At 36.4% G+C, this 26584-nt stretch overlaps 1 protein-coding gene and 1 long non-coding RNA gene across 4 annotated transcripts in view; both read left to right on the top strand.

Annotated features, from left to right (window-relative positions):
• Positions 1 to 4621: 4621 nt before the first annotated feature.
• LOC144355756 (uncharacterized) overlaps positions 4622 to 26584 on the top strand; it is a 79831-nt gene continuing 57868 nt past the window's right edge. Inside the window, exons 1-3 of one of the 3 annotated variants that reach the window (XR_014927825.1) lie at positions 4622 to 4774; positions 6927 to 7183; positions 11985 to 12105. This is a non-coding gene — a long non-coding RNA (uncharacterized LOC144355756). Of the gene's footprint in view, positions 4775 to 6926; positions 7184 to 11578; positions 11594 to 11984; positions 12106 to 26584 lie in introns of those variants that run through there. The other 2 variants (XR_014927826.1, XR_014927824.1) reach the window with 2 other exon arrangements.
• Positions 20270 to 24820, top strand: LOC146729979 (BMP-binding endothelial regulator protein-like). The gene is made up of 8 exons (XM_085494298.1): positions 20270 to 20385; positions 21713 to 21734; positions 22400 to 22537; positions 22626 to 22755; positions 23367 to 23437; positions 23632 to 23879; positions 24065 to 24351; positions 24586 to 24820. Exons 1-8 carry the CDS (start codon positions 20326 to 20328, stop codon positions 24593 to 24595), a joined length of 966 nt encoding a protein of 321 aa, XP_085350424.1. The 5' UTR covers positions 20270 to 20325; the 3' UTR covers positions 24596 to 24820.

Genomic DNA, 26584 nt, shown 5'->3' with positions numbered 1-26584 from the left:
AATAAGAACATGTACAATCACATATTTATTCAATTTAGTTAGCATTAAAGTTTAATGAAAATACGTAATTAACATATGAATACAATTGTAAACACAGGACATTTATAATCTGTTCGCTTTACTTTATGCAGATGATGTAGCCATTTTTAGTGACTCAATTCCAAACCTGCAGAATTTGATTAATATTTTATCGCAATTTTGTAGCAAGTGGTGTATGAAAGTTAATTTACAAAAAACAAAAGTTATGGTTTTCCGCAAAGGCGGTCACGTTTCACGAAACGAGAAGTGGTACCTTGAGGGATGCGAGTTAGAAGTTGTCTCTTATTATACGTATTTAGGTCTCGTGCTTTCTTCCAGGAACATTTGGTCTAAAGCAGTTTCTACTTTAGCGGACCAGGCTGGGAAAACGCTTAGGATTCTTTCATCGGTATCTGTTAAACTTAATGGGATTCATTTTGACACCCATTTCAAATTATTTGATTCAATTATATCTCCTATTCTGTGCTACGGATCTGAAATATGGGGATTCCAATACTACGACCAAATTGAAAAAGTACATAGGAAATGGTGCAGGAGGCTTCTTGAGCTCCCTCAAGGTACTGCCAAAGATTCTATAGTTGGAGAATGTGGGCGACTTCCAATCTTTGTTTCCACACTTAAACGTTGTATTAAGTATTGGCTTAGACTCTTAGAACTCTTCCGACGAAAATTCCCAGGCATGCCTATTCAATGTTGCGTAATCTCAATGACCTAGGTAGAAATAACTGATAGACCGCAATTAAACACATCTTGTATTCATATGGCTTTGGGTATGTCTGGCTAGCTCAAGAAGTAGGTAGCAAGGACGTTTTTCTTTCTGAATTTGTACTGCGAGTCTCCGACACGCAGAGACAGCTTTGGAAAGCAAATGCGTCCTTGAAGCCTAAATTATGTAATTACATTGAGTTCAAGAGTACCTTACAACCGGAGAAATATTTATCTTTAAATTGCAATCTGAAACTCGTCCGCATTTTTGCCTGTTTTCGTTGTGGGGTTTTACCACTTAGAATTGAAGAAGGTAGGCACGAAAGTTTGTCTTCAACGGAAAGATTCTGTAAAGTATGTCGTGCTAATTTTGTTGAGGATGAATATCATTTTCTGTTGATTTGCCCAGCCTATAACACATTAAGACGAGAGTTAATCCCCCAACATTATTCATTCCAACCAACCATCGATACATTTCAAAGGCTTGTTCAAGCAACAAATGGTGTTATTCTGCGAAATATTTGTGTGTTTGTGTTCAGAGCATATGAAGTTGGGAAACAATTGTTAACAAATTAATTATTATTTAATTCCATGTGATCAATAACCGAGAATATTATCATACTCCACTTGTTCCCATTACATTTTAAGCATTGGTTTGATATGTTTGTATATGGGCCGGTGGCCTAGGAAAGCAATAAATACTTATTATTATTACAATTGTGAAGTTTACTAGTTTGACTATAATTTTAACCATTGAAGTTTACTAATTTGCATACGAAAATAGATGAAAGCATCATACAAACGCAAAACATACGCAAGTGCGTTCACACAAAATGTGGCTTTGTTAATATGCAAAATTAAAATTTGCAATGTCAAAACAAACTAAGTCATTTCATTTCAAACTAAAAAGTCTGGAAAGTATCGTGAGGTCAAGCGTCGATGATTTCACTTCTAGATCAACGTAGCGATGCACAAATCTATCTAAGGTTACTTCACAGGTGACGCTATAGCAACAGAAAATACATTTTGCAGGAAGGCTATATTAATCACTGGTTAAATTAATTGTTTAACTGTATCTGCAAAATAATCGACGGACATAGCATGCCATGCAGAAGATAGTCAAAGTTTAAATTGACAAAAAAATATATGCAGCTAATTCAGCATAAAAAGGCAAGCGATGAGTAGTTTAACTATTTTCATTTCTTTATACCTAAATTGTTTGCTTTATTTCACTACTGATAACACTTAAAACGGAAGACACTCTCAATAACTATTAGTGTAAAAAATTTGTCCGAATCTTTCGATTTTAAGATACTGTAATTATGTTTGAAAATAATTCTCCTGCAGACGATATTACTGTCGATAAAAAGCAGTATAATACCAAGCAAGCTTATTGTCGTGATATTCTGTCCAGTTCGGTATACATATTTTTTCGGAGTTCAACTCAACAATGAGACGACATAATTTGTCTACAACGAGAATATAATGCAAGAACTGTATATTCTCTTGTCTGACTTACTGTAAAACTAGAATAAGTGCTTTAATTTTGATTTAAATAGATCTACCACATTGCTGGAAGTTTTATAGGATATTACTGATATATCAATCAATAACCCACTGCTATCACACAAGAAGGGGCCTCACTTTCACAATTTCGAACGTTTAACTATGAGTCCTGTAAATATATTATTATAGGTCAAATTCCGAAATGAATCTACCAACTTTGCAATCGCTTCTCGCAACTTTGTTAGCGGTTTGTCGTCCTTTGTTCGGTTAAATGCTTTTCCCGACTTTGCACAATGTTTTTTTTATCATTTTACAGACAGCTAATGTAACATTGTGCTAAAATAAGCTGATTTCATCTGCCGTTTATTGATTTTTTTCTATTTTACAACTGTGGGGTTTTATTTGCAAACAACTTAGGTCAAATATACAAATACATCTACCAACTTTGTAAGCATTTTGCCCAACTTTGCACGGTATGTCAAGAACCTAACGCCATGTTGTTCCGACTGCATCAACAACTTGTTCTTTGACAATTAGAAGGGATTTGAAAACTTCTCATGAATTTTTAAAAAAAAATCACAAAGATTTTCTACTAAAATTGATTAATATTACAGTAAGAACGAGTGCACGAACGTTGCCTCATAAACTTTCCGTGTGTGTGATGAAGCAAAATAAAAAAATCCACCAGCTGGCTTACTCAGGCAGTATCCCATGTAAGTACTAATGACGCACGATTAAGCTTAACTTTATACATAGGTCGATAACCTTACCACTCTGATGTATGAATAATTTGAAATTGATCTTAATTTGCGGCTAATTCATGTTTGGAAATGTTTTAGAATTGATATAGTTTACACAACTTCTTGAATTGAACTTTGACCTCTACATGCTTTGGAATCTAGTATGGCAATTTAAAATATATTTATACAAAAATTTCGAACTTTTAACTATGGATCCAGTCAATAAAATATGATAGGTAAAATTCCCAAATGAAATGAAACTTTGCAATCGCTTTTTGCTACTTTGTAAACGGTTGGATGTCCATTTTTCGGTTCCTTGTTCAGATAATCTGCTTATATTTTGGTAATTTTCTAGAAATTGACTTAATGTTTTCGCAATTTAACTGCGGGGTTGGCATGCATGCATAAAATAAATAAATAAATAAATAAATAAATAAATAAATAAATAAATAAATAAATGAATAAATGAATGAATGAATGAATGAATGAATGAATGAATTAATGAATGAATGAATGAATATTTCTTGGTTTCACCCTTACAGATATTTTACTAGTCATGTTATTCGTGTGTTGCTCTCCTCAGTTTCACGTGATGGATTGGGATAGCTTATCACTTGTTCACTAACACCTTTACTTCTTTGTGGAAATATTCATTATCTTATGCATTATGGCATTACGTGGGATTTGTGCTAAGGCAGTGAGAAATAATCAATCCATGATACTTACTAGGTTTTCAAAACTAGACTCTAATCTATCAAAACTATGTGCAGCTACTCCAAAAAAAGCTAAAGAGCGGGCAATTAAGACGTTTAAAATCAACAATACCTATCAGAAAGAAGACTTAGATAGGAATTCATGGTTGATCCGGTAACAATTTATGCAGCTATTAATTCGCGTCTAGAGCCTAAATGAGTTGGCCAATAACTAATGATCTGAACAAAATGTAGGCAGAACCCCACTGATTCCAATCGGAGATAGCCCATACATAGTGACGTAGTAAATCAATCTACTGTATGTTAAGTGTAAGATGAAACCTAAAGTAATATATGTTGGCTATCTTAAGCCATATGTGTATTAGCCCCCATGGTTGGAGTCTAACAAGATGATGCCTAGTTTTTGGGCCCAGTATTTTGAGAGCATACGTGATGCATTAGTAGGTGGTGAGACCGTCAGTTCATGGTTGATGTGGTAACAATTTATGCAGCTATTAATTAGCGTCTAGAGCCTAAATGAGTTGGCCAATAACTAATGATCTGAACAAAATGTAGGCAGAACCCCACTGATTCCAATCGGAGATGGCCCATACATAGTGACGTAGTAAATCAATCTACTGTATGTTAAGTGTAAGATGAAACCTAAAGTAATATATGTTGGCTATCTTAAGCCATATGTGTATTAGCCCCCATGGTTGGAGTCTAACAAGATGATGCCTAGTTTTTGGGCCCAGTATTTTGAGAGCATACGTGATGCATTAGTAGGTGGTGAGACCGTCAGAAAAAAATCATTCTCTCTCAACGATTCCTTCAGAAAACATCACCAATCTGAAGAGAAATGATCCAGCAATTAAAGAAAAATTGAAGGAAATGCAGTAGAGCACACCCACTCAGAAGCGAAGTTTTAAACAGCGCCAGCACTGAAAGTGTGAGAGAAAAACAACCACGTGACATTAACAGAGTGTTTTCATAACTGCCAGGTCAGAAGCTATGTGTACCCCCTGCTACATCATGGCAACAATCAGATCATAACGTCCAGAACTAACGCAAAGTGGATCGACATCAATTCAGGTAAAAACCCAACATAGGAGGAATTTAGTAATTGGAATTGGCACCTGTTATGCCTGAATCAACTTTGTCCGAATTGTTGAGAATTTGATGTTGATTAACAAACATTTAAATTGTGTTGTATCTACAACGGAGACACGTGTTTTCTGGGGTTTTAGTGCGGCGGGGGGGGGGGTTCTATGTCAAGCCTGAGAATATTTTTTCATTCTGTGGAGTTGTAATCAAGTGTCCCAGACATGCTCGTGTTTGGAAATTCATTTCAATCCAAATCTGTTTCTAGAAATCATTTGGCATTCAAGTGTAGAGAATTCAAATACAAGATTATTTTCAACACTGTTTCTAGGCTAAAGTTAAACACGATTTCACTACTAGTACGCATAGTGCATTGATGAATGATTGAATTTTCGTCTTGGACCAGTATGAGATATTTTGGAGAGATTTTTTTTTAATGTTATCGTATACATGAAGTCGATATTTCTAATTTACATTGAATTATTGGCAAGATTGTCAGTAATCCTGATTTTAATTAAACAATACACATTATTTTGTGCTGATAGCTTTAATTTACCTGCACGCAAATGCAATACAGTGTTCATAGGTGTGCGTCGGAAATGAGAGTGAGGATGTTGTTGAAAATTGTTGAATCAATTATATGTATTAATGAAAATTGCCAGCCCACATTGTCATTTGAACAAAAGAAACAGCCCACAGTATATCGGGAAAATGAACTGACAACGCTTCAATTAAAACATCGCTATGTCTGGCATTTTATTTTAAGCATTTTAAATTACTTCTGTATTTTGTAAAGTCTGAATTATTCTTTAATAACTTCCGAAATATTCCCCATTTTGAAGAAATTATTTGCATATTACTGTGTTGCCGCTTCATTCGAAAAAAATTGCATACTGTTCTATGTGAGTGATTTTAATTTTACCTAAATGCAGATAAAATGTTGATGGATGTGTTTTACTTCACAACTCCCACAAAATGATTTAAAGCTTAGGTAGGTCTAAATAAAATACAAGCTTTTATAATAATGCTTATTAAAACCACAAATTACGACAGGCTGTGCATAGCTCTCTTGTTCTATCGTGATATTTGGACAAAACATATGTACAGTCCATACAATACAATTGGTAAAACAGATTCATAAGGCTATAGTGGAGATAAGTAATATGGCACGATGCTTCGTCGTGCAGGAGAGAGGGAGCATGGTGATGTTATATTACATGGTGTTTGTTATAAAAGACAAATCAGTGTTACTAATTTAGTAATATTTCGCTTCATTTTGGCAAATTGTATGATGGTTGGTCAGAACGCGAATTTTTAAGGGACTGTCCAGAAATAAATATCAATTGAAACATGGATCAGTTAAACATTCATTAGGGCTGTAAAATCAAGTATAGATATTAAACATAAAGATTGAAAATAAAATAAATTATATCTGCCAGAACCATGTGAAGCAGATTGATATTTCGATTTTGTTCACATCACCTATGATTGCTCTGCAATATTATAGCTGTTTTTCGTAATAAAATAAAATTGGGATTGGGATAGCTTATCACTTGTTCACTAACACCTTTACTTCTTGGTGGAAATATTCATTATCTTATGCATTATGGCATTACGTGGGATTTGTGCTAAGGTAGTGAGAAATAATCAATCCATGATACTTACTAGGTTTTCAAAACTAGACTCTAATCTATCAAAACTATGTGCAGCTACTCCAAAAAGCTAAAGAGCGGGCAATTAAGACGTTTAAAATCAACAATACCTATCAGAAAGAAGACTTAGTTAGGAATTCATGGTTGATGTGGTAACAATTTATGCAGCTATTAATTAGCGTCTAGAGCCTAAATGAGTTGGCCAATAACTAATGATCTGAACAAAATGTAGGCAGAACCCCACTGATTCCAATCGGAGATGGCCCATACATAGTGACGTAGTAAATCAATCTACTGTATGTTAAGTGTAAGATGAAACCTAAAGTAATATATGTTGGCTATCTTAAGCCATATGTGTATTAGCCCCCATGGTTGGAGTCTAACAAGATGATGCCTAGTTTTTGGGCCCAGTATTTTGACAGCATACGTGATGCATTAGTAGGTGGTGAGACCGTCAGAAAAAAATCATTCTCTCTCAACGATTCCTTCAGAAAACATCACCAATCTGAAGAGAAATGATCCAGCAATTAAAGAAAAATTGAAGGAAATGCAGTAGAGCACACCCACTCAGAAGCGAAGTTTTAAACAGCGCCAGCACTGAAAGTGTGAGAGAAAAACAACCACGTGACATTAACAGAGTGTTTTCATAACTGCCAGGTCAGAAGCTATGTGTACCCCCTGCTACATCAGCGCAACAATCAGATCATAACGTCCAGAACAAACGCAAAGTGGATCGACATCGATTCAGGTAATAACCCAACAAAGGATTAATTTAGTAATTGGAATTGGAACCTGTTATGCCTGAATCAACTTTGTCCGAATTGTTGAGAATTTGATGTTGATTAACAAACATTTAAATTGTGTTGTATCTACAACGGAGACACGTGTTTTCTGGGGTTTTAGTGCGGAGGGGGGGGGGGTTCTATGTCAAGCCTGAGAATATTTTTTGATTCTGTGGAGTTGTAATCAAGTGTCCCAGACATGCTCGTGTTTGGAAATTCATTTCAATCCAAATCTGTTTCTAGAAATCATTTGGCATTCAAGTGTAGAGAATTCAAATACAAGATTATTTTCAACTGTTTCTAGGCTAAAGTTAAACACGATTTCACTACTAGTACGCATAGTGCATTGATGAATGATTGAATTTTCGTCTTGGACCAGTATGAGATATTTTGGCGAGATTTTTTTTAATGTTATCGTATACATGAAGTCGATATTTCTAATTTACATTGAATTATTGACAAGATTGTCAGTAATCCTGATTTTAATTAAACAATACACATTATTTTGTGCTGATAGCTTTAATTTACCTGCACGCAAATGCAATACAGTGTTCATAGGTGTGCGTCGGAAATGAGAGTGAGGATGTTGTTGAAAATTGTTGAATCAAAATATGTATTAATGAAAATTGCCAGCCCACATTGTTATTTGAACAAAAGAAACAGCCCACAGTATATTGGGAAAATGAACTGACAACGCTTCAATTAAAACATCGCTATGTCTGGCATTTTATTTTAAGCATTTTAAATTACTTCTGTATTTGGTAAAGTCTGAATTATTCTTTAATAACTTCCGAAATATTCCCCATTTTGAAGAAATTATTTGCATTTTACTGTGTTGCCGCTTCATTCGAAAAAAAAATGCATACTGTTCTATGTGAGTTATTTTAATTTTACCTAAATGCAGATAAAATGTTGATGGATGTGTTTTACTTCACAACTCCCACAAAATGATTTAAAGCTTAGGTAGGTCTAAATAAAATACAAGCTTTTATAATAATGCTTATTAAAACCACACATTACGACAGGCTGTGCATAGCTCTCTTGTTCTATCGTGATATTTGGACAAAACATATGTACAGTCCATACAATACAATTGGTAAAACAGATTCATAAGGCTATAGTGGAGATAAGTAATATGACACGATGCTTCGTCGTGCAGGAGAGAGGGAGCATGGTGATGTTATATTACATGGTGTTTGTTATAAAAGACAAATCTGTGTTACTAATTTAGTAATATTTCGCTTCATTTTGGCAAATTGTATGATGGTTGGTCAGAACGCGAATTTTTAAGGGACTGTCCAGAAATAAATATCAATTGAAACATGGATCAGTTAAACATTCATTAGGGCTGTAAAATCAAGTATAGATATTAAACATAAAGGTTGAAAATAAAATAAATTATATCTGCCAGAACCCTGTGAAGCAGATTAATATTTCGATTTTGTTCACATCACCTATGATTGCTCTGTAATATTATTTTTGTAATAAAATAAAATGAATTTTGCTCTATAGTAAATTCAAATCTGAAAATTACAAGTCAGCTGCACTGCTTTATAGAATACATTTATTAACGAGAGAGCAAATATCAACCGTATTAACCGGTAATCAAGATATAGGAGTGGAGAGAAATAACTAATATGGTACTGTGCTCCTTCATATTGCCTGGGGTCACTAACCAAATGGTACTCTTTTTCTTTTCATTGCAAAGGGTGACTCGCTAAGTGTTACTGTGTCTCATTACCTTTGATTACTTATCAAATGGTACTCCACCTCTTCCCATTGCAGGGGTTACTCACCAAATGGTACTGTGCCCCTTCCCATTTTATCGGGCTACTCACCAAAGGTAATGTGCTTCTTCCCATTGCAGGGATTACTCACGAAATGGTACTGTTCCATTTCCCATTGCATTGGATTGCTCACCAAATAGTACTGTGCTCCTTCCCATTCCATAGGATACTCACCAAATGGTACAGTGCTCCTTCCCATTCCCCCGGGTTACTCACCAAATGGCACTGTGCTTCTTGGGAGTTTGGTGAGTAAAGCCATGCAACAGAAAGGGGCACATTACCAATTGGTAAGTAACCCAATTCAATGAGAAGGGTCAGCAGTACAATGTGGTGGGTAACCCCATGCAATGCTAGAGAAATGGTACTGTGCTCTTTCCCAGTGTAGGATGTTTATTACCGAATGTTACTAAGCCCCAGCCTTTCGAAGTGTTTACTGCGCTTTTTCCAATTCCAAGGGGTTGGACACCAAATGGTACTTTGCCCATTACAGTTGTTTACTCATCAAATGACACTGAGCTCTTTCCCATTGCATTAGATTACTCACAAATTGGCAATCTTCCTTCTCATTGCAGGGGTTACTAACCAAATGGTACTGTTCCTCCTTCTATTGCAAGTGGTTACTCACCAAATTTTATTATGCTCCCTTCCATTGCATTGGGTTACTCACCAAATTTTATTGTGCTCCCTTCCATTGCATTGGGTTACTCACCAAATTTTATTGTGCTCCCTTCCATTGCATTGGGTTACTCACCAAATTTTATTATGCTCCCTTCCATTGCATTGGGTTACTCACCAAATTTTATTGTGCTCCCTTCCATTGCATTGGGTTACTCACCAAATTTTATTGTGCCCCCTTCCATTGCACTGAGTATCTCTCCAAATGGTACTGTGCTCCTTCCCATTGCACTGGGTAACTCGCCAAATGGTATTGTGCTCCTTCCTATTGCAAGAGGTCACTCACCAAACCCATTGCGTTGGGTTATTCACGTAATGGTACTGTGCTCTCTACTAACTACAGAAGGTTATTCACGAAATGGTAGTGTGCCTTTTTCTATTGTAAGTGGTTACTCACCAAATGGCACTGTGCCCCCTACCCATTGCAGCGTTTACTAACCAAATGGTACTATTCTATTTCCCATTGCATTGGATTACTCACCTAATTGTAATGTGCTCCTTCCAATTGCAGGGGATTACTCACCAAATGGTACAGCGCTCCTTCCCATTCCCTGGGGTTACTCACCAAATGGTACTTTGCCCCTTCCCATTGCACGGGGTTACTCACCAAATGGTACTGTGCTCCTTGTTGAGGTTGGTGAGTAAAGCCGTGCCATGGAAAGAGGCACATTACCAATTGATGAGTAAACCAATGCAATCAGAAGGGTATGCAGTACAATTTGGTGAGTAACTCTATGCAATGGTAGGAAACGGTACTGTGCTCTTTCCCTTGTAGGATGTTTATTAACGAATGTTACTAAGCCCCATCCTATCGAAGTGTTCACTCATCAAATGGTACTGCGCTCCTTCCCCCACTCCAAAGGGTTGCACACCAAATGGTACTTTGCCCTTTCTCATTGCAGCTGTTTATCCACTGAACCATTTTCTATTGCAACTGGTTTCTCATCAAATTTTACTCTTTCCCATTGAATTGGATTACTCGCAAGTTGGTAATCCTCTTTCTCATTGCACGGGGTTAATCACCAAATGGTATTGTGCCCCTTCCATTGCAGGGGTTACTAACCGAATGGTATTGTGTCCCTTTCACTGCATAGGTTACTAACCAAATGGTACTGAACCATTTTCTATTGCAACTGGTTCTTCATCAAATGGTAATGTGCTCCTTCCTATCACAAGTGGTTACTCCACCAAATGCTACTGCGCCACTTCCCATTGCATGTAGTTACTCACCAAATAGTAATGTGTCCATTCCCATTGTACGGGGTTACTCGCCAAATGGTAATATACTCCTTCCCATTGTACGACGTTACTCACAAAATGGTACTGTGCTCCTTCCCATTGCAGGAAGTTACTCACCAAATGGTACTGTGCTCCATCCTTTTGCATGAGCTTACTGAGCACATGGTACTGTGCCCTTCCCATTGCAGGAGGTTACTACCCAAATGGCAATGTACTCCTTCCAAATGTACGGGGTTAATCTGCCCCTTCCTTTTACAAGTGGTTACTCGCCAAATGGTACCGTGCTCCTTCCCATTGCAAGGAGGTTGCTCATCATATGTTAAAGTGCTTATTCCCATTGTAGGTGGTTACTCACCAAATAGTACTGTGCTACTACCCATTGCAGGGTTTACTAAGCAATTGGTACTGTTCCCTTGCCATTGCAATGGGTTACTAAGTAAATTATACTGTGCCCTATTCCATCGCAGGAGGTTGCTCCTTCCGATTGCATGAGTTTACTAAGCAAATGCTACTGTGTCCTTTCCCATTGCATTGGGTTACTCATCAAATAGTAATTTGCTCCTTCACATTGCATGGGTTTACTCACCAAATGATACTTGTGTCATTTTCCGTTGCAATGAGTTTCTCATCAAACTGTACTTTTCTCTATCCAAATTGCAGGAGGTTACTAAGCAAATGTGGTAAAACTCAAAATTTGCAGATAAATTCGGGAGGTTGTTCAATTGAAGACCAATTCAACAGTTCTAGTGCTTAGTGATGCATTATGAATATATTACACTCGTGGGAGCACATCTAAAGGATCCTATGCAACTCAAAGTGAAAGTGATCGATCTCGCATTGAGAGAATTGCTTCTGTCTAGACCAGACTTTAAGTTAGTTAAGGGCTGTTTACACAAGGTCATTTCATGCTGACACAGAGATCAAACACTGTCTAAAAGTAGGTCAACCTTTGACCTCATTTACTTCTGAACCTTCCCGGATGTAATATACATGTAACATAATACCAAAGATGTCGTTTCGAGTGACGATTAATCCAATATGTATGAAGTATCCCAATTACTTTCAGATGTGGCAGACAGCATTCTCACAAGGTTTAGTGCAGCTGACTCTAATGTATCAAGACTATGAACAGCATCTGCAAAGAGGATAATAAAGAACATTCTTAAGAAGGGAGACTTAGATCGAAATTAACTGTTTTTGTAATTTTGTAATTTTTGTTTCTATTAATTAATGTTTTTACGCAACTACATCCCAATTGAACATGAACACAATGTAGCCATATGCCCCATATCCAGTGATGAGGTAGATCAACCGTGCTGTATGTTAAATGTAGGATCAAACCCAAAATAATGATTTTTTGACCATCTCAACTGAATGTTTATTAGTTTCCATGGTTAGATCTTGTAGAGGCCAACAGTAGAACTCATATCTCAAACAAAGACAGTAACCTGGTAGTTCCCCCCCCAACAAAAGTATTAGTTCTAACACCACCACTGAGTGCATTAGAGTAGACTTCCACGAGTCCAAAAAGATGATGCGTTGTATTTAGACCCAGTATGTTGACAGCATATATCATGGCTTAGCAGCTGGTGGGACCATCAGAAAAAACCTCTCTAGCTACAAAAATTACTACACAAAATATCACAATCCTGAACATAAATGATCTAGCAACTAATGACGAATCGACAAGTGTGCAGCACAGCACACCTACTTCAGCAGAAGCAAAATCTTAAACACCACCAGCATTGCAAGGATGAAACAAAACGAATGGCGTGACATTTACAGAGAGTTTTCATAACTACCAGGTCAGATGCTACGCGCATCCCCTGCACATCAGTTAAGCAAGCAATTCTTAACATTCAACACAATCGCAAACTCACCAAGGGAGGGATTTTGTAATGGTAATTGACACCAGTTAATGATTTAACTTTGTATAAATCATTGAGAATTCGATGTTGATTAACAAACATTAAATTTTTCTGTGTTGTATTTTTGTGCATATCTATGTCAAGTCAGGGATTTTTTTTATCTGGATGTTTCTGTTGGGTATCTAATCAAGCTTAGCAGGTTTCTTGAATTCAATATATTTTGAACTATTTTAACTTAATTAACTCTCATTAGCTCTAATTAAATTGGATTCCTTCATAACAATATAAATTAAACAGAAATTAGGTCAATGAGGATGCAAATTGAAAAAAAAAACAGATTACGACAAGATGTGCACAGATTTCCTGTTCTGTCGTGCCATTAGGACAAAACAAATTTACACAGTCCATAGAATAGTTCGTAAAACATATTCATAACAATATAATGGAGATAAGTAATATGACACGATTTTTCATCATGCAATATAGAGAGAGCATGGTGATCACCTAACTTTTCTATATTCTGATATTCTAACAAAATCTATACAAAATACAAATCAGTGTTTCTAAATTTGTAGTGTTTCGCCTCTTTTTGGTACAATTGTATGATGTTTGGACAGGTAATTATGGGACTGTCCAAAAAAATACCTATCGAAACAAAGATGGTGGCATGGATCCGTTAATCATTGATTGAAATAAAATGTATGATGCACTTAATATGAAATTCAAAAGAAAATAAGACAAATCAGCTGCAAATATTGATGGTATTAACCACTGATCAGGATATAGGATTGGAGAAAAATATCGGCGTTATATGAGAGGACTTAATTTTCAGGATGCGTGGGTACTTCAGTTGCTCTGTTAAGCTAATATATAGTTTATATTTCAGGATTCTGAATATTTGCCCTTGTGGTATACAAGGATAATAATTAGAGATCCTGGTAACGTCTAAAGATAATAATCATATGCTCTAGTGACTTACAAGAAGACTAATTAGATCCCATTGTTACTTGATCTGAGTGCTTATATGGATAGTAATATATATGCCCTTGTGACTTGAAGTATAGAGATTACTTTACTTGGCGATTTTAAGATAATGATAATGATCATATGTCTCAGTGACTTTCATAGTAATTATTATTTGCCTTGGCGAGTAATAAACTAGTTGTCCTCCTAGGTACTAATTATATGCCCTGGCAAGTAATAGTGGAACTAGTTGTACGCCCTAGGTACTAATTATATGCCCTGGCAGGTACTAGTGGAACTAGTTGTCCGTCCTCGGTACTAATTATATGACCTGGTTACTACAGTACGCCCTAGGTACTAATTATATGCCCTGACAAGTAATAGTGGAACTAGTTGTACGCCCTAGGTACTAATTATATGCCCTGGCAGGTAATAGTGGAACTAGTTGTCCGTCCTAGGTACTAATTATATGCCCTGACAAGTAATAGTGGAACTAGTTATACGCCCAAGGTACTAATTATATGTCCTGAAAAGCAATAGTGGAACTAGTTGTACGCGCTAAGTACTAATTATTTGCCCTGACAAGTAATAGAGGAACTAGTTGTACGCCTTAGGTACTAAATATATGTCCTGAAAAGTAATAGTGGAACTAGTTGTACGCCCTAGGTATTAATTATATGCCCTGACAAGTAATAGTGGAACTAGTTATACGCCCAAGGTACTAATTATTTGCCCTGACAAGTAATAGAGGAACTAGTTGTACGCCTTAGGTACTAATTATATGTCCTGAAAAGTAATAGTGGAACTAGTTGTCCGTCCTAGGTACTAATTATATGCCCTGGCAGGTACTAGTGGAACTAGTTGTCCGTCCTCGGTACTAATTATATGACCTGGTTACTACAGTACGCCCTAGGTACTAATTATATGCCCTGACAAGTAATAGTGGAACTAGTTGTACGCCCTAGGTACTAATTATATGCCCTGGCAGGTACTAGTGGAACTAGTTGTCCGTCCTCGGTACTAATTATATGACCTGGTTACTACAGTACGCCCTAGGTACTAATTATATGCCCTGACAAGTAATAGTGGAACTAGTTGTACGCCCTAGGTACTAATTATATGCCCTGGCAGGTAATAGTGGAACTAGTTGTCCGTCCTAGGTACTAATTATATGCCCTGACAAGTAATAGGGAAACGAGTTGTACGCCCTAGGTACTAATTATATGCCCTGACAAGTAATAGTGGAACGAGTTGTACGCCCTAGGTACTAATTATATGCCCTGACAAGTAATAGGGAAACGAGTTGTACGCCCTAGGTACTAATTATATGCCCTGACAAGTAATAGTGGAACGAGTTGTACGCCCTAGGTACTAATTATATGCCCTGGGTACTACAGTACGCCCTAGGTACTAATTATATGCCTTGACAAGTAATAGTGGAACTAGTTTTACGCCATATGTACTAATTATATGCCCTGATAAGTAATAGTGGAACTAGTTGTACGCCCTAGGTACTAATTATATGCCCTGACAAGTAATAGGGAAACGAGTTGTACGCCCTATGTACTAATTATATGCCCTGGCTACTACAGTACGCCCTAGGTACTAATTATATGCCCTGGTTACTACTGTACGCCCTAGGTACTAATTATATGCCCTGGTTACTACAGTACGCCCTAGGTACCAATTATATGCCCTGGTTACTACAGTACGCCCTAGGTACTAATTATATGCCCTGGTTACTACAGTACGCCCTTGGTACTAATTATATGCCCTGGTTACTACAGTACGCCCTAGGTACTAATTATATGCCCTGGTTACTACTGTACGCCCTAGGTACTAATTATATGCCCTGGTTACTACAGTACGCCCTAGGTACTAATTATATGCCCTGGTTACTACAGTACGCCCTAGGTACTAATTATATGCTCTGGTTACTACTGTACGCCCTAGGTACTAATTATATGCCCTGGTTACTACAGTACGCCCTAGGTACTAATTATATGCCCTGGTTACTACAGTACGCCCTAGGTACTAATTATATGCCCTGGTTACTACTGTACGCCCTAGGTACTAATTATATGCCCTGGTTACTACAGTACGCCCTAGGTACTAATTATATGCCCTGGTTACTACAGTACGCCCTAGGTACTAATTATATGCTCTGGTTACTACTGTACGCCCTAGGTACTAATTATATGCCCTGGTTACTACTGTACGCCCTAGGTACTAATTATATGCCCTGGTTACTACAGTACGCCCTAGGTACTAATTATATGCCCTGGCTACTACAGTACGCCCTAGGTACTAATTATATGCCCTGGTTACTACAGTACGCCCTAGGTAATAATTATATGCCCTGGTTACTACAGTACGCCCTAGGTAATAATTATATGCCCTGGCTACTACAGTACGCCCTAGGTACTAATTATATGCCCTGGTTACTACAGTACGCCCTAGGTACTAATTATATGCCCTGGTTACTACAGTACGCCCTAGGTACTAATTATATGCCCTGGCTACTACAGTACTCCCTAGGTACTAATTTTATGCCCTGGTTACTACAGTACGCCCTAGGTACTAATTATATGCCCTGGTTACTACAGTACGCCCTAGGTACTAATTATATGCCCTCGTTACTACAGTACGCCCTAGGTACTAATTATATGCCCTGGTTACTACAGTACACCCTAGGTACTAATTATATGCCCTGGTTACTACAGTACGCCCTAGGTACTAATTATATGCCCTGGTTACTACAGTACGCCCTAGGTACTAATTATATGCCCTGGTTACTACTGTACGCCCTAGGTACCAATTATATGCCCTGGTTACTACAGTACGCCCTAGGTACTAATTATATGCCCTGGTTACTACTGTACGCCATAGGTACTAATTATATGCCCTGGTTACTACAGTACGCCCTAGGTAGTAATTATATGCCCTGGTTACTACAGTACGCCCTAGGTACTAATTATATGCCCTAGTTACTACTGTACGCCCTAGGTACTAATTATATGCCCTGGTTACTACAGTACGCCCTAGGTACTAATTATATGCCCTGGTTACTACTGTACGCCCTAGGTACTAATTATATGCCCTGGTTACTACAGTACGCCCTAGGTACTAATTATATGCCCTGGTTACTACAGTACGCCCTAGGTACTAATTATATGCCCTGGTTACTACAGTACGCCCTAGGTACTAATTATATGCCCTGGTTACTACAGTACGCCCTAGGTACTAATTATATGCCCTGGTTACTACTGTACGCCCTAGGTACTAATTATATGCCCTGGTTACTACAGTACGCCCTAGGTACTAATTATATGCCCTGGTTACTACTGTACGCCCTAGGTACTAATTATATGCCCTGGTTACTACAGTACGCCCTAGGTACTAATTATATGCCCTGGTTACTACAGTACGCCCTAGGTACTAATTATATGCCCTGGTTACTACAGTACGCCCTAGGTACTAATTATATGCTCTGGTTACTACTGTACGCCCTAGGTACTAATTATATGCCCTGGTTACTACAGTACGCCCTAGGTACTAATTACATGCCCTGGTTACTACTGTACGCCCTAGGTACTAATTATATGCCCTGGTTACTACAGTACGCCCTAGGTACTAATTATATGCCCTGGTTACTACAGTACGCCCTAGGTACTAATTATCTGCCCTGGTTATTACAGTACGCCCTAGGTACTAATTATATGCCCTGGTTACTACTGTATGCCCTAGGTACTAATTATATGCCCTGGTTACTACAGTACGCCCTAGGTACTAATTATATGCCCTGGTTACTACAGTACGCCCTAGGTACTAATTATATGCCCTGGTTACTACTGTATGCCCTAGGTACTAATTATATGCCCTGGTTACTACAGTACGCCCTAGGTACTAATTATATGCCCTGGTTACTACAGTACGCCCTAGGTACTAATTATATGCCCTGGTTACTACTGTACGCCCTAGGTACTAATTATATGCCCTGGTTACTACAGTACGCCCTAGGTACTAATTATATGCCCTGGTTACTACAAGTGTACTAATTATACCCTCTGATGTCTTTATTTAATAGCAAAACGTGAATTTGCTGTTTTCAGATTTTGACACCAGCAAGCATATAATTGCACTTACTCAGCATCGTATTTTGTTACAGATAAAAATCATTATATTTTTAAATCTACAATTGAAGAGTAGGGACGAATTATGTTATGCTTTATTTTTTATGCATCATACTGTAATAGTTTAAATGCTCACAAGGAAAGAAGAATTTATTTACTTTTATCAAAATTAGTCACTAGAATCTTAGATATATTTTAGTTTAATATTCTGTCTTGATACATTCATCTGCGGTTAATTACCAAATAAAACATTCGACTGGCATTTAAATAATAAATTCGACTAGAAATGTCTAATAAAGGAGAACGTTGGCTATTTTTTATAAATTACCAGTGTAAATAGAGAGCTAGGAAATTGTAAACGAATACTCAGAACCACACCTCGCTGTTAACACTCGCTGCCATAGTAACAATGCTTATTCATTTTTTTCATGAAACACAACTATCGTGTAGTTGAACTGTTGTTTTGTTTTGTTTTGTTTATTTCCACCTGTCGCCGATGGAACCATATTTCCCCGTCATTTTAAAATTGACGAAGTGTATAAGCAGAATTTGTTAGTGTGCGTTTCTATCTACAGAAAGACAGACTGACCAGGAATAGCACTTTTCGACTTCAGCATTATAAGATATTTCAGAATTAGGGAATCCTCGTTCGCGAGTCAATCAAATACAGAATCATAAAGTAGGAGATTAAGAGAATCTTTGTACTGATATATAAACAAGATGTTCTGGCATCATTAAAATTCATCAATATTCCATTGTTTCAGATAGAGGTTTTAAACCAGTGCTTAATTGAAGGCATTTAGATAATGAAATGATCGACACATTTAATGATTATATATAGTCATGTGACGTCAATGCATAAATATCATACCAGGAGTACACTTGCATATTGAAAGCATCAAACTCGTTTACACATTTTTAATAGCCATCTCATGAAAAATTATACCGGTAACTATCATATCTTGAACAGTATTGGCGATAGAGACATTAAACTAGTGGTTTATTGACATCATTGGGCTTGATATCTTATACCATGGATAGATGACCATGTTAAAAATGCATAATAACAACAGTACCGGCACACCACTAGTTTCAGTTTTTACATATCCACAATTCTTAAGTAAAATATGAACTCCTGTCTTGTTATGGTACATTTTTTTTATATTTACAGTAATTAGGTACTATGTTGAAGCGTCCATTAAAATAATGCATACGATTTGTGCAGAGGGCATTAACTGCAGTGGGCGCAGAAATAAAACATACAATACACGTTGGTGTGTATGTCAGGAATGAGTGTGAAGACATTTGTAGTGTTGTCGTGTTTGTCATATTTAGCGATCCAAATTAATAAACCACAGGTTAAAATTAAAACAACATGTGCATAGCCCCATTTCTTGAACAAAACATATATTCACAGCCCACATACTAATCGTCGAAATCAATTAATTATATATAGTAGCGGAAATTTCCAAACCACTGAATAAAATAAAAAGCTCCATCTGTTGTTGTGTTGTGTTGTGTAAATTGCACAAACGATATATACTTAGCTCTCTCTCTCTCTCTATCCCGTAAAATAAATTAATGATACTTCAATTGAGGACAGCGTGTGGACCACTCCTTCGTTTGTTATATTGTGATATCCCAACAAAGCACACATACTAATAAGTATGACTAAATTAGTATTGCTTTACATGACTGACGTAATAACGACGATTTTCGGGCAAATAAACAATTTCAGATTGGACTGTCAACATTTTGTCGACTTTGTAAAACAAAAACATAATAGTATGTATCAGTTGAATATGTTACATGTGTTTAATTCGATTTAAAAAATAGTTACTCCTCTTCAAAATAATATGGTTGCTAAGAATAAAAATAGTACTAAAGGCACAATAGCAACTGGTTGATCCGGATGAAGCAGTGCAGTCGTACTGTCCAGAATATTTTATTAAATTTCCAATGATTTGAGTTGATTTGATTTGAATGTATACTATTATCAGGGTGTATCGGATCTTAGTTGGTCTGACCATTTCATATAAGTGTATAAGAAAATGAGAACACATCTGCTTGCATCTGAAAAACATTTCGTATGTGTGACAAAATCAGAAATTGCGTTGCTACTAGTCTGAATGAAGTCAATATGTTGTTCTGATTCAAAACGAGGTTGTATACTATTAGAAACGTGGCGTCCTTATTCAGATGAATTCACCTGAATCATTTGAAATATTTCCCTATCCCGTAATTATCAATGAAAATTCTCATTATAAATGCAAAGTGCAGCATGGCGGAACTACTCGGATTATGCAAATCATACACCAATAGAAATGCATCCAGGTGGTGTATCTGAACATAATAGACTACATCTCTAAAACAGTATTATATATTGGGTTGACGTGTATTGCAAATCATACAACGACGACGACGTCTCTCAACGACACGAAGAATGTTGCGCTTACTTATGATACTCACTATTGCCAGTTTTACTGGAGCCACTTCAACAGAGGTACATTTTTAGTCTTGTTTTTTTGCTAATTAGTAATTAGATTACAAGCGATATCAACCCAGCTTGCACTGATTACCAGTGTAATGGCGCTTGCCGATACGTTCGTTGACAATACTCACTTTTGAAATGATGCTTTCTCTTATGGAAAAAAACCTTAGTAGTATTGAAATTGCGTAATATGTTTATTTGCCACACCTGTCAAAATATTAAAAGAAAATTGTGGGGCTTGTTGGTTCAAAAATCGACCTACAACAAATAAAATTGCAAATCATGAGTCTCACCTTGTTAGACTATGGTTTCCTCACTTCAGATGCATCCGATAACTATTTAGCTATCATACATATTTTGGCGTGTGTTTTGTTAAATTCAAATGACCTTCAAGCGTTGAACTTCATTTCGGATTGCTCCACAGAATCACACTTTGCGACAATCTTAACACCTATGGTGCGTTATTGTCATGTGTCGCACAAACAAGTATATATCCGCGATACAATGTTGATGTTAATTTACATGTTCGGGCGAAATAAGTGTGATTTTCGCGTAAAAGCGACAGAAAAGCATGATTCAAACAGTCGTCTTGACTGCTCAAAATCAGAAATATTCGTGGCTATTAGGCGCCGAGCAACTGGGTATGCCCGTGTCACACTCTCGTATCACGAAGATTTGTTTTTGGTTTTTATTTGTTGTTTGTATTTTCGTTGCATAACATCATTATTGCCTAGCCGACAAGACACATTATGGGAAACGTTGTACTGTGCGATGACTGCATTGCGAATTTCGTTTAAAACGCGTTAATACCAAATGAAACTTAAATTTATTATCTTTTAGACACGAACAGCATTCTGAACCCCACGATCCTTCGAGAACACATAAGAGATTTTTTATTATCAATACCAATAGATTGAAAAAGATTGTAGACCGTAAGCTTGCCAATGTTGTCTGTTTTGGTTGTACCCCACAACGAACAAATTTGTCAGCTCGCTTGGCTTAAATTGGTCATTAATAATACTTTTGAAACAACTGTTATTCTCCAGACATGAAATATATTTATTTACATTATGTTACGGGTTTGTCAGCTATAGTGTTGAAATTGAATAAGAATGCGATTATAAACCATTGTATCTGACACACCGCGGATGATATTTGTAGCGAATGTAATGATTCAGGTTACTGACCTAAAACTCATAGTCAAAACGCATTGTTGTTGTTGTTGTTGTTTAGCTTGTTTACATTCCTCCAAAATGTTACTTACAACAGGTATATAGTAATTATTATAAAAGTGAAATCATGCTATTATCACCACTCATGTTTTGTTTTTATTTCACAGAGATCTACTGAAAAACGATCAAGTAAGTAGCTTTGTCAGTCACTCAATCAATTAATTATTCAACCATCTTTGATTAATTTCTTTAACATGTTACCGATGTTAACTACATTGAATGCAGTCTCTGATGATATACTGTCCACCAACAGGATAGTATAACTTTCACTCAACAACCATCCTTAGTGCATGACTTGACGTTCCACAGTTTTTAATATTTCGATTTTTGTGTTTTGACCAAAAAAATACATCATCCGCCATCCACCAAGGAAGTTATGGGCAGTATATGTTCATGTCGCACTACATCTTTTATGATGGAATATTCTTGTTAATTATAAATATACAGCACATTGAATTTATAGATTTCACAGGACAGAAACGGGGTAAAAGCGACTGTTCTGACATGTGTAAGGCGATTGGGGTGTCCACATCTTTCAACATCTGGTCATAGGTCCCGATACTTATTTACATATACTCACAGCAGTATATATAAATAAGTAATTTCAGTACACTTTATTGTTGCTACAATAACTGATTATATTTTATATAATACAATGGGATATTTTGGTATGAATGCGATGCTTTACAGACCAGTTAGTGAATATCAATGTATATCAATGAGTAATCATAAATTATATTGATGCATGCTGTAATAAGTACTATTATAAACTTTTATTACCTTTTAATTTTTAGAGGATTATACATTCGTGCATACGTTTATGAACTGGTACGACGCAAAAGCTGATTGCGAATCCAGGAATTTAAAACTTGCAGAGATCCGCACACAGGCAGACCAAGATGAATTATTAGCAGCAACGATGGGATACTCAAGTATGATATACCTTATACATGTTTCCATAATGTACCGATAATTCATAATTGATAACTGATTTGTTTGTATATGATTATGTGCAAATAGGTCGTTATTGGTTTGGTACTATCGACCCTCAAGGCGACAACACTTTTGAATATGCAACTGGTGAAAGCTTGACTTATTCTCGTTTTAGTCCAGGTTATCCAATGGTCTTTAACGATATCTCGTGCGCTGCGTAAGTATATTCATTTTAAATCGTCATGAAAGACACGTTGCATGAAATGTAAACTAGTGTTACAAAACAATTAACTGACATAAAATGTGACATAAAAACTGACATGATAGTGAATACTTTTATAAAAAAAACTACTCACCCGTCGTTTTCATTTCAATAACAACATTCCCATTTTCAAAATGTTCTCATGTATTCTGATACTAATTGTTGGACCAAGGTTTGGGAATGGTTTTCATAGTAACCTAACTTTAAGAGTGGTTACAAAATACCTTACACATGATTTATATATATCCAAAGTATCAGTATTTCTCAAATAATGTGTCATGTACCAGTGAGGAGGTAGCTGTTAATTGTGGCATGTATTACTTCACTCACATTTGGGGTCCAATAGTGTTGTCTTAGGACGGCCTATTTATCATATAACTAAAGATTACAAAACACTGTTAGTGTACAATAGAAAAAAATACTTAAGACAAATGCTGATTGAAACCAACTTGTTGCAATATAAAAAAAACTCATCACTAGTACAGCATACCATTTATAATTGTGAAATAAAACACGTGTCTGGAAATATTTACATTGGTAAACTGACAACCGCTAAATCCTTATAGAATCGATGGTTACTATGGTTATTGGATAAATGCTAATTGCGATAATATGTATCCTTTCCTATGTGAGCCTGGTGAGTTAATATGTTAATTGCTTCGTTATTTATTATTCTAATCTTGTACTTGTCCTTTGTGTTTTATAAACAGTAATGTTTAAATAATATTTTTACGTAATTAATACAAAATGAACTGCTTGTGTTTCGACAGTATGTAATGCATTATATTAGATTCAGCAATGTGAGCTACATTGCATGTGTTTTTATTGCAGACATAGATTCTCCAGGTGTATCGGGCGATCCGCATATGACAACATTCGACGGTCGTCCATTTAGTTTTCAAGGCATATGCTGGCATACTCTGTTTAAAGACTGCTCGACAAATCCTGCCTTTGAAGTCACAGCTGAGTTTGAGCCAAGGGAGGACAGTACGTTGGAACATGTCAGAACGCGAACTGTTTCTGTTAACGTGACTGTTGGAGGTGACTTTGCTATCATTAATGGACTGGATGTTGTTACAGTAAGTGATTTGTTCAAAGCATATTTTGTTGTTGCAACTTTACAAGAAAATTTTAATTTTGATTTCAGGATGTTCTTGAACACGATCTCTTCCACGAAATACTGGTCATATAAAGAGGTGCAACTTCAATTTCTGAAAGACTATGAAATGTACTTCTTGAAATATAATCTCTATTTTCACTTCAGGGAAGAACTGATGGACACATTACTGCAGCAAGACCAATACACGTTCATGAAGACGATAAAAAAATCACCCTGAGCTTCACTTCTAAGGATACCACATTCACTTTGCATTGGACATTGAAGAAGCACAGCTTAAGAGTATCTATCTCTGGATCTGACTACCGTGGCTATCTCTGTGGTCTACTGGGTGATGATGATGGTGACACTCGTAATGACTTCCTAACACCTGATGGTGCTGTAGTCAACGATGCTACTGAGTTTGGAGAAAGCTGGAAAGTAGAATGGAAGAAGTAAGTTAATTAACTAATTATAAACCAAAAAAACAAAAAACACCGAGCTAAAAAAAGTCTTGTCGAAACCTAGTTCAACTGCAGTCTAACTATGTGTTTTGACACACATGTGACCAATTTATCTGTGTACACTTCGAACAATTATACGACTACTTGATATTCTAAAATATTACATAATACACATAATTACGCTTAGTGATTAAGAGTCAAAGACTTTTGTTTATTTTTTTTCAGATGTGACTGACACTATCGTCGTATACCAGAAGCTGACATGGCAAGAAATGTACAACATTTGATGTCAAAGAATTATGCCCATGCCATCATATAATTTATTGCATTTAATTTATTCGGGTTCCTTTTTACAGTTTGCGTTAGGCAAATTCAACAAGAGTTGAAATGCTGTTGCTCGAAGGAGAATTGGTATTAAAATATTAAACGTTGGTAATTAAAGGTGCTGTTATGGGTACAACTGTGTTTTGTGTATTTTATTTATTTGTGCAGTTTAGTTATGCAGCACTATGGTATATATCTTTAAATTTTAACAAACAAATATATTTTTGAAAGCATGCTTAAATTGTAAAATTGCTTATCAATTATCACTGTCTCAGTGCGTTATATTGACGCATGTGAAATGTTTATTGGGAGCAAGCAAGCCGTGAGACTCGCTTATCATCGCGTCCACCGTGCCCTGACCCATGTAACCATGGTATTTATACTGTGGAATGTAATGACGAGATCGATTAAAACGCGACGAGAAAGTGTGGATCATCGGATATAATTCCACACTTTTGTTCAAAGTCTGTAAATTGCACTAGCACGAAACAATTTACAGACTATGACCACAAGTGTAGTGTTATATTCATAAAGTATGTTAGACATTTGTGCTAAATCTGTAATCGTTGGTTTGGACCTTTTTCTTGGTCAAGTTTTATAATATTTGAGAAAGAACCACCTTCAGACGTTGCACCTTACCTTAAGCAGTGCAGTCTTAGCCAAGATTTACAACAGTGGTTTACAAGACAAGACAACTTCGGTGTACAAGTCATAAACAATAATATGCAACACATGTAGAGAATAGAGTAGAATGGAATAGAATATATAAGTTAATTTCTTCAAGTGTAGATAGTTAGCAATCAGCATAATGACAAAATTCACTGTTAATCTGGAGCTCCCGGGAGCTCAAGGAGCTTTAGGCATTAGGAACAGTGGGTAGCACTGCCAGATTTGATGGAAACCAACAAAAGCACAGAGAACAAGGTGTGGTTTCATCAAAACACCTTCAATAAAATACTTACCCTATCAGAAAGGTAAAACAATACTCTCTCAGATTAGTAAAACAATATTGGAAAGGTGATTTTGAAATATTTCCCCTCCATCACCCACATAATCCTACACAACTAGAAGAGCCCAATTAAGAAGTATATATACAATTGTCATAATATACGATTGTTTTCTCAAATGATACATTGTCTAGAAAGAAGTACTGTGAGAAGAAAGAGACGCCACGAATGAAATAATCAACTTGGCTTTACTGCTTGACCACAGCGATACACAAACGATAGACAAACCATACTGCAAGGTTCGTATATAACTTGCAGGTCCTGGATCAACGTGTCTATGACCCTGAAACCTACCATACCATTAAGTTTTCACTTTGAGTTTGTAATCAATAACTATACATCTAAAATTCTTCATCGGATTCACGCTGGCTTTGGATAACGCGAAACTCGCAAACTAAATGTGTACGCTAATGTACAGAAGAAAATACAGAAGTATTGTTTATATAACTCCTATATGATTTCTACAGGAGAAAATCAAGTAGGATTCAAATAATTTGTTGAGACATAATTATAAAGGACTCCTATAGCACAATATTTTATAGGAATCCTACAGGAATTTGTTTTATATAAATCCTATAAAATTATCTGTAAAAATATCATACAGGAATTTCATCTGTAGAAATCTTATACACTTCCATGTCAATATATTAAAGGAATCCTTCATGCATGTTTCGTAATGCAATTCTTGTAGTAGTCTGTCTAATGATAATCCTATATGATGTTGTGTGATAATACTATAGGGCTTTTGCTGGATTCCTATAGGATCAAGCTATATTTTGGGGGACAATATCCATAATTAGGTATTCAAGAATGCATTGTAGCTCAACATGTACCGCACACAGTTAAAATACAATTAACGTTAATTATTAAAACCATGAATTTTTTGAACAATA

This window comes from Saccoglossus kowalevskii, chromosome 20 (assembly GCF_978046115.1).
Source record: "Saccoglossus kowalevskii chromosome 20, keSacKowa6.1, whole genome shotgun sequence".
In the NCBI taxonomy this organism is placed as follows: domain Eukaryota; kingdom Metazoa; phylum Hemichordata; class Enteropneusta; family Harrimaniidae; genus Saccoglossus; species Saccoglossus kowalevskii.
Note: the sequence above shows the minus strand (reverse complement) of the source record. Positions and strands in the feature narration are given on the sequence as shown.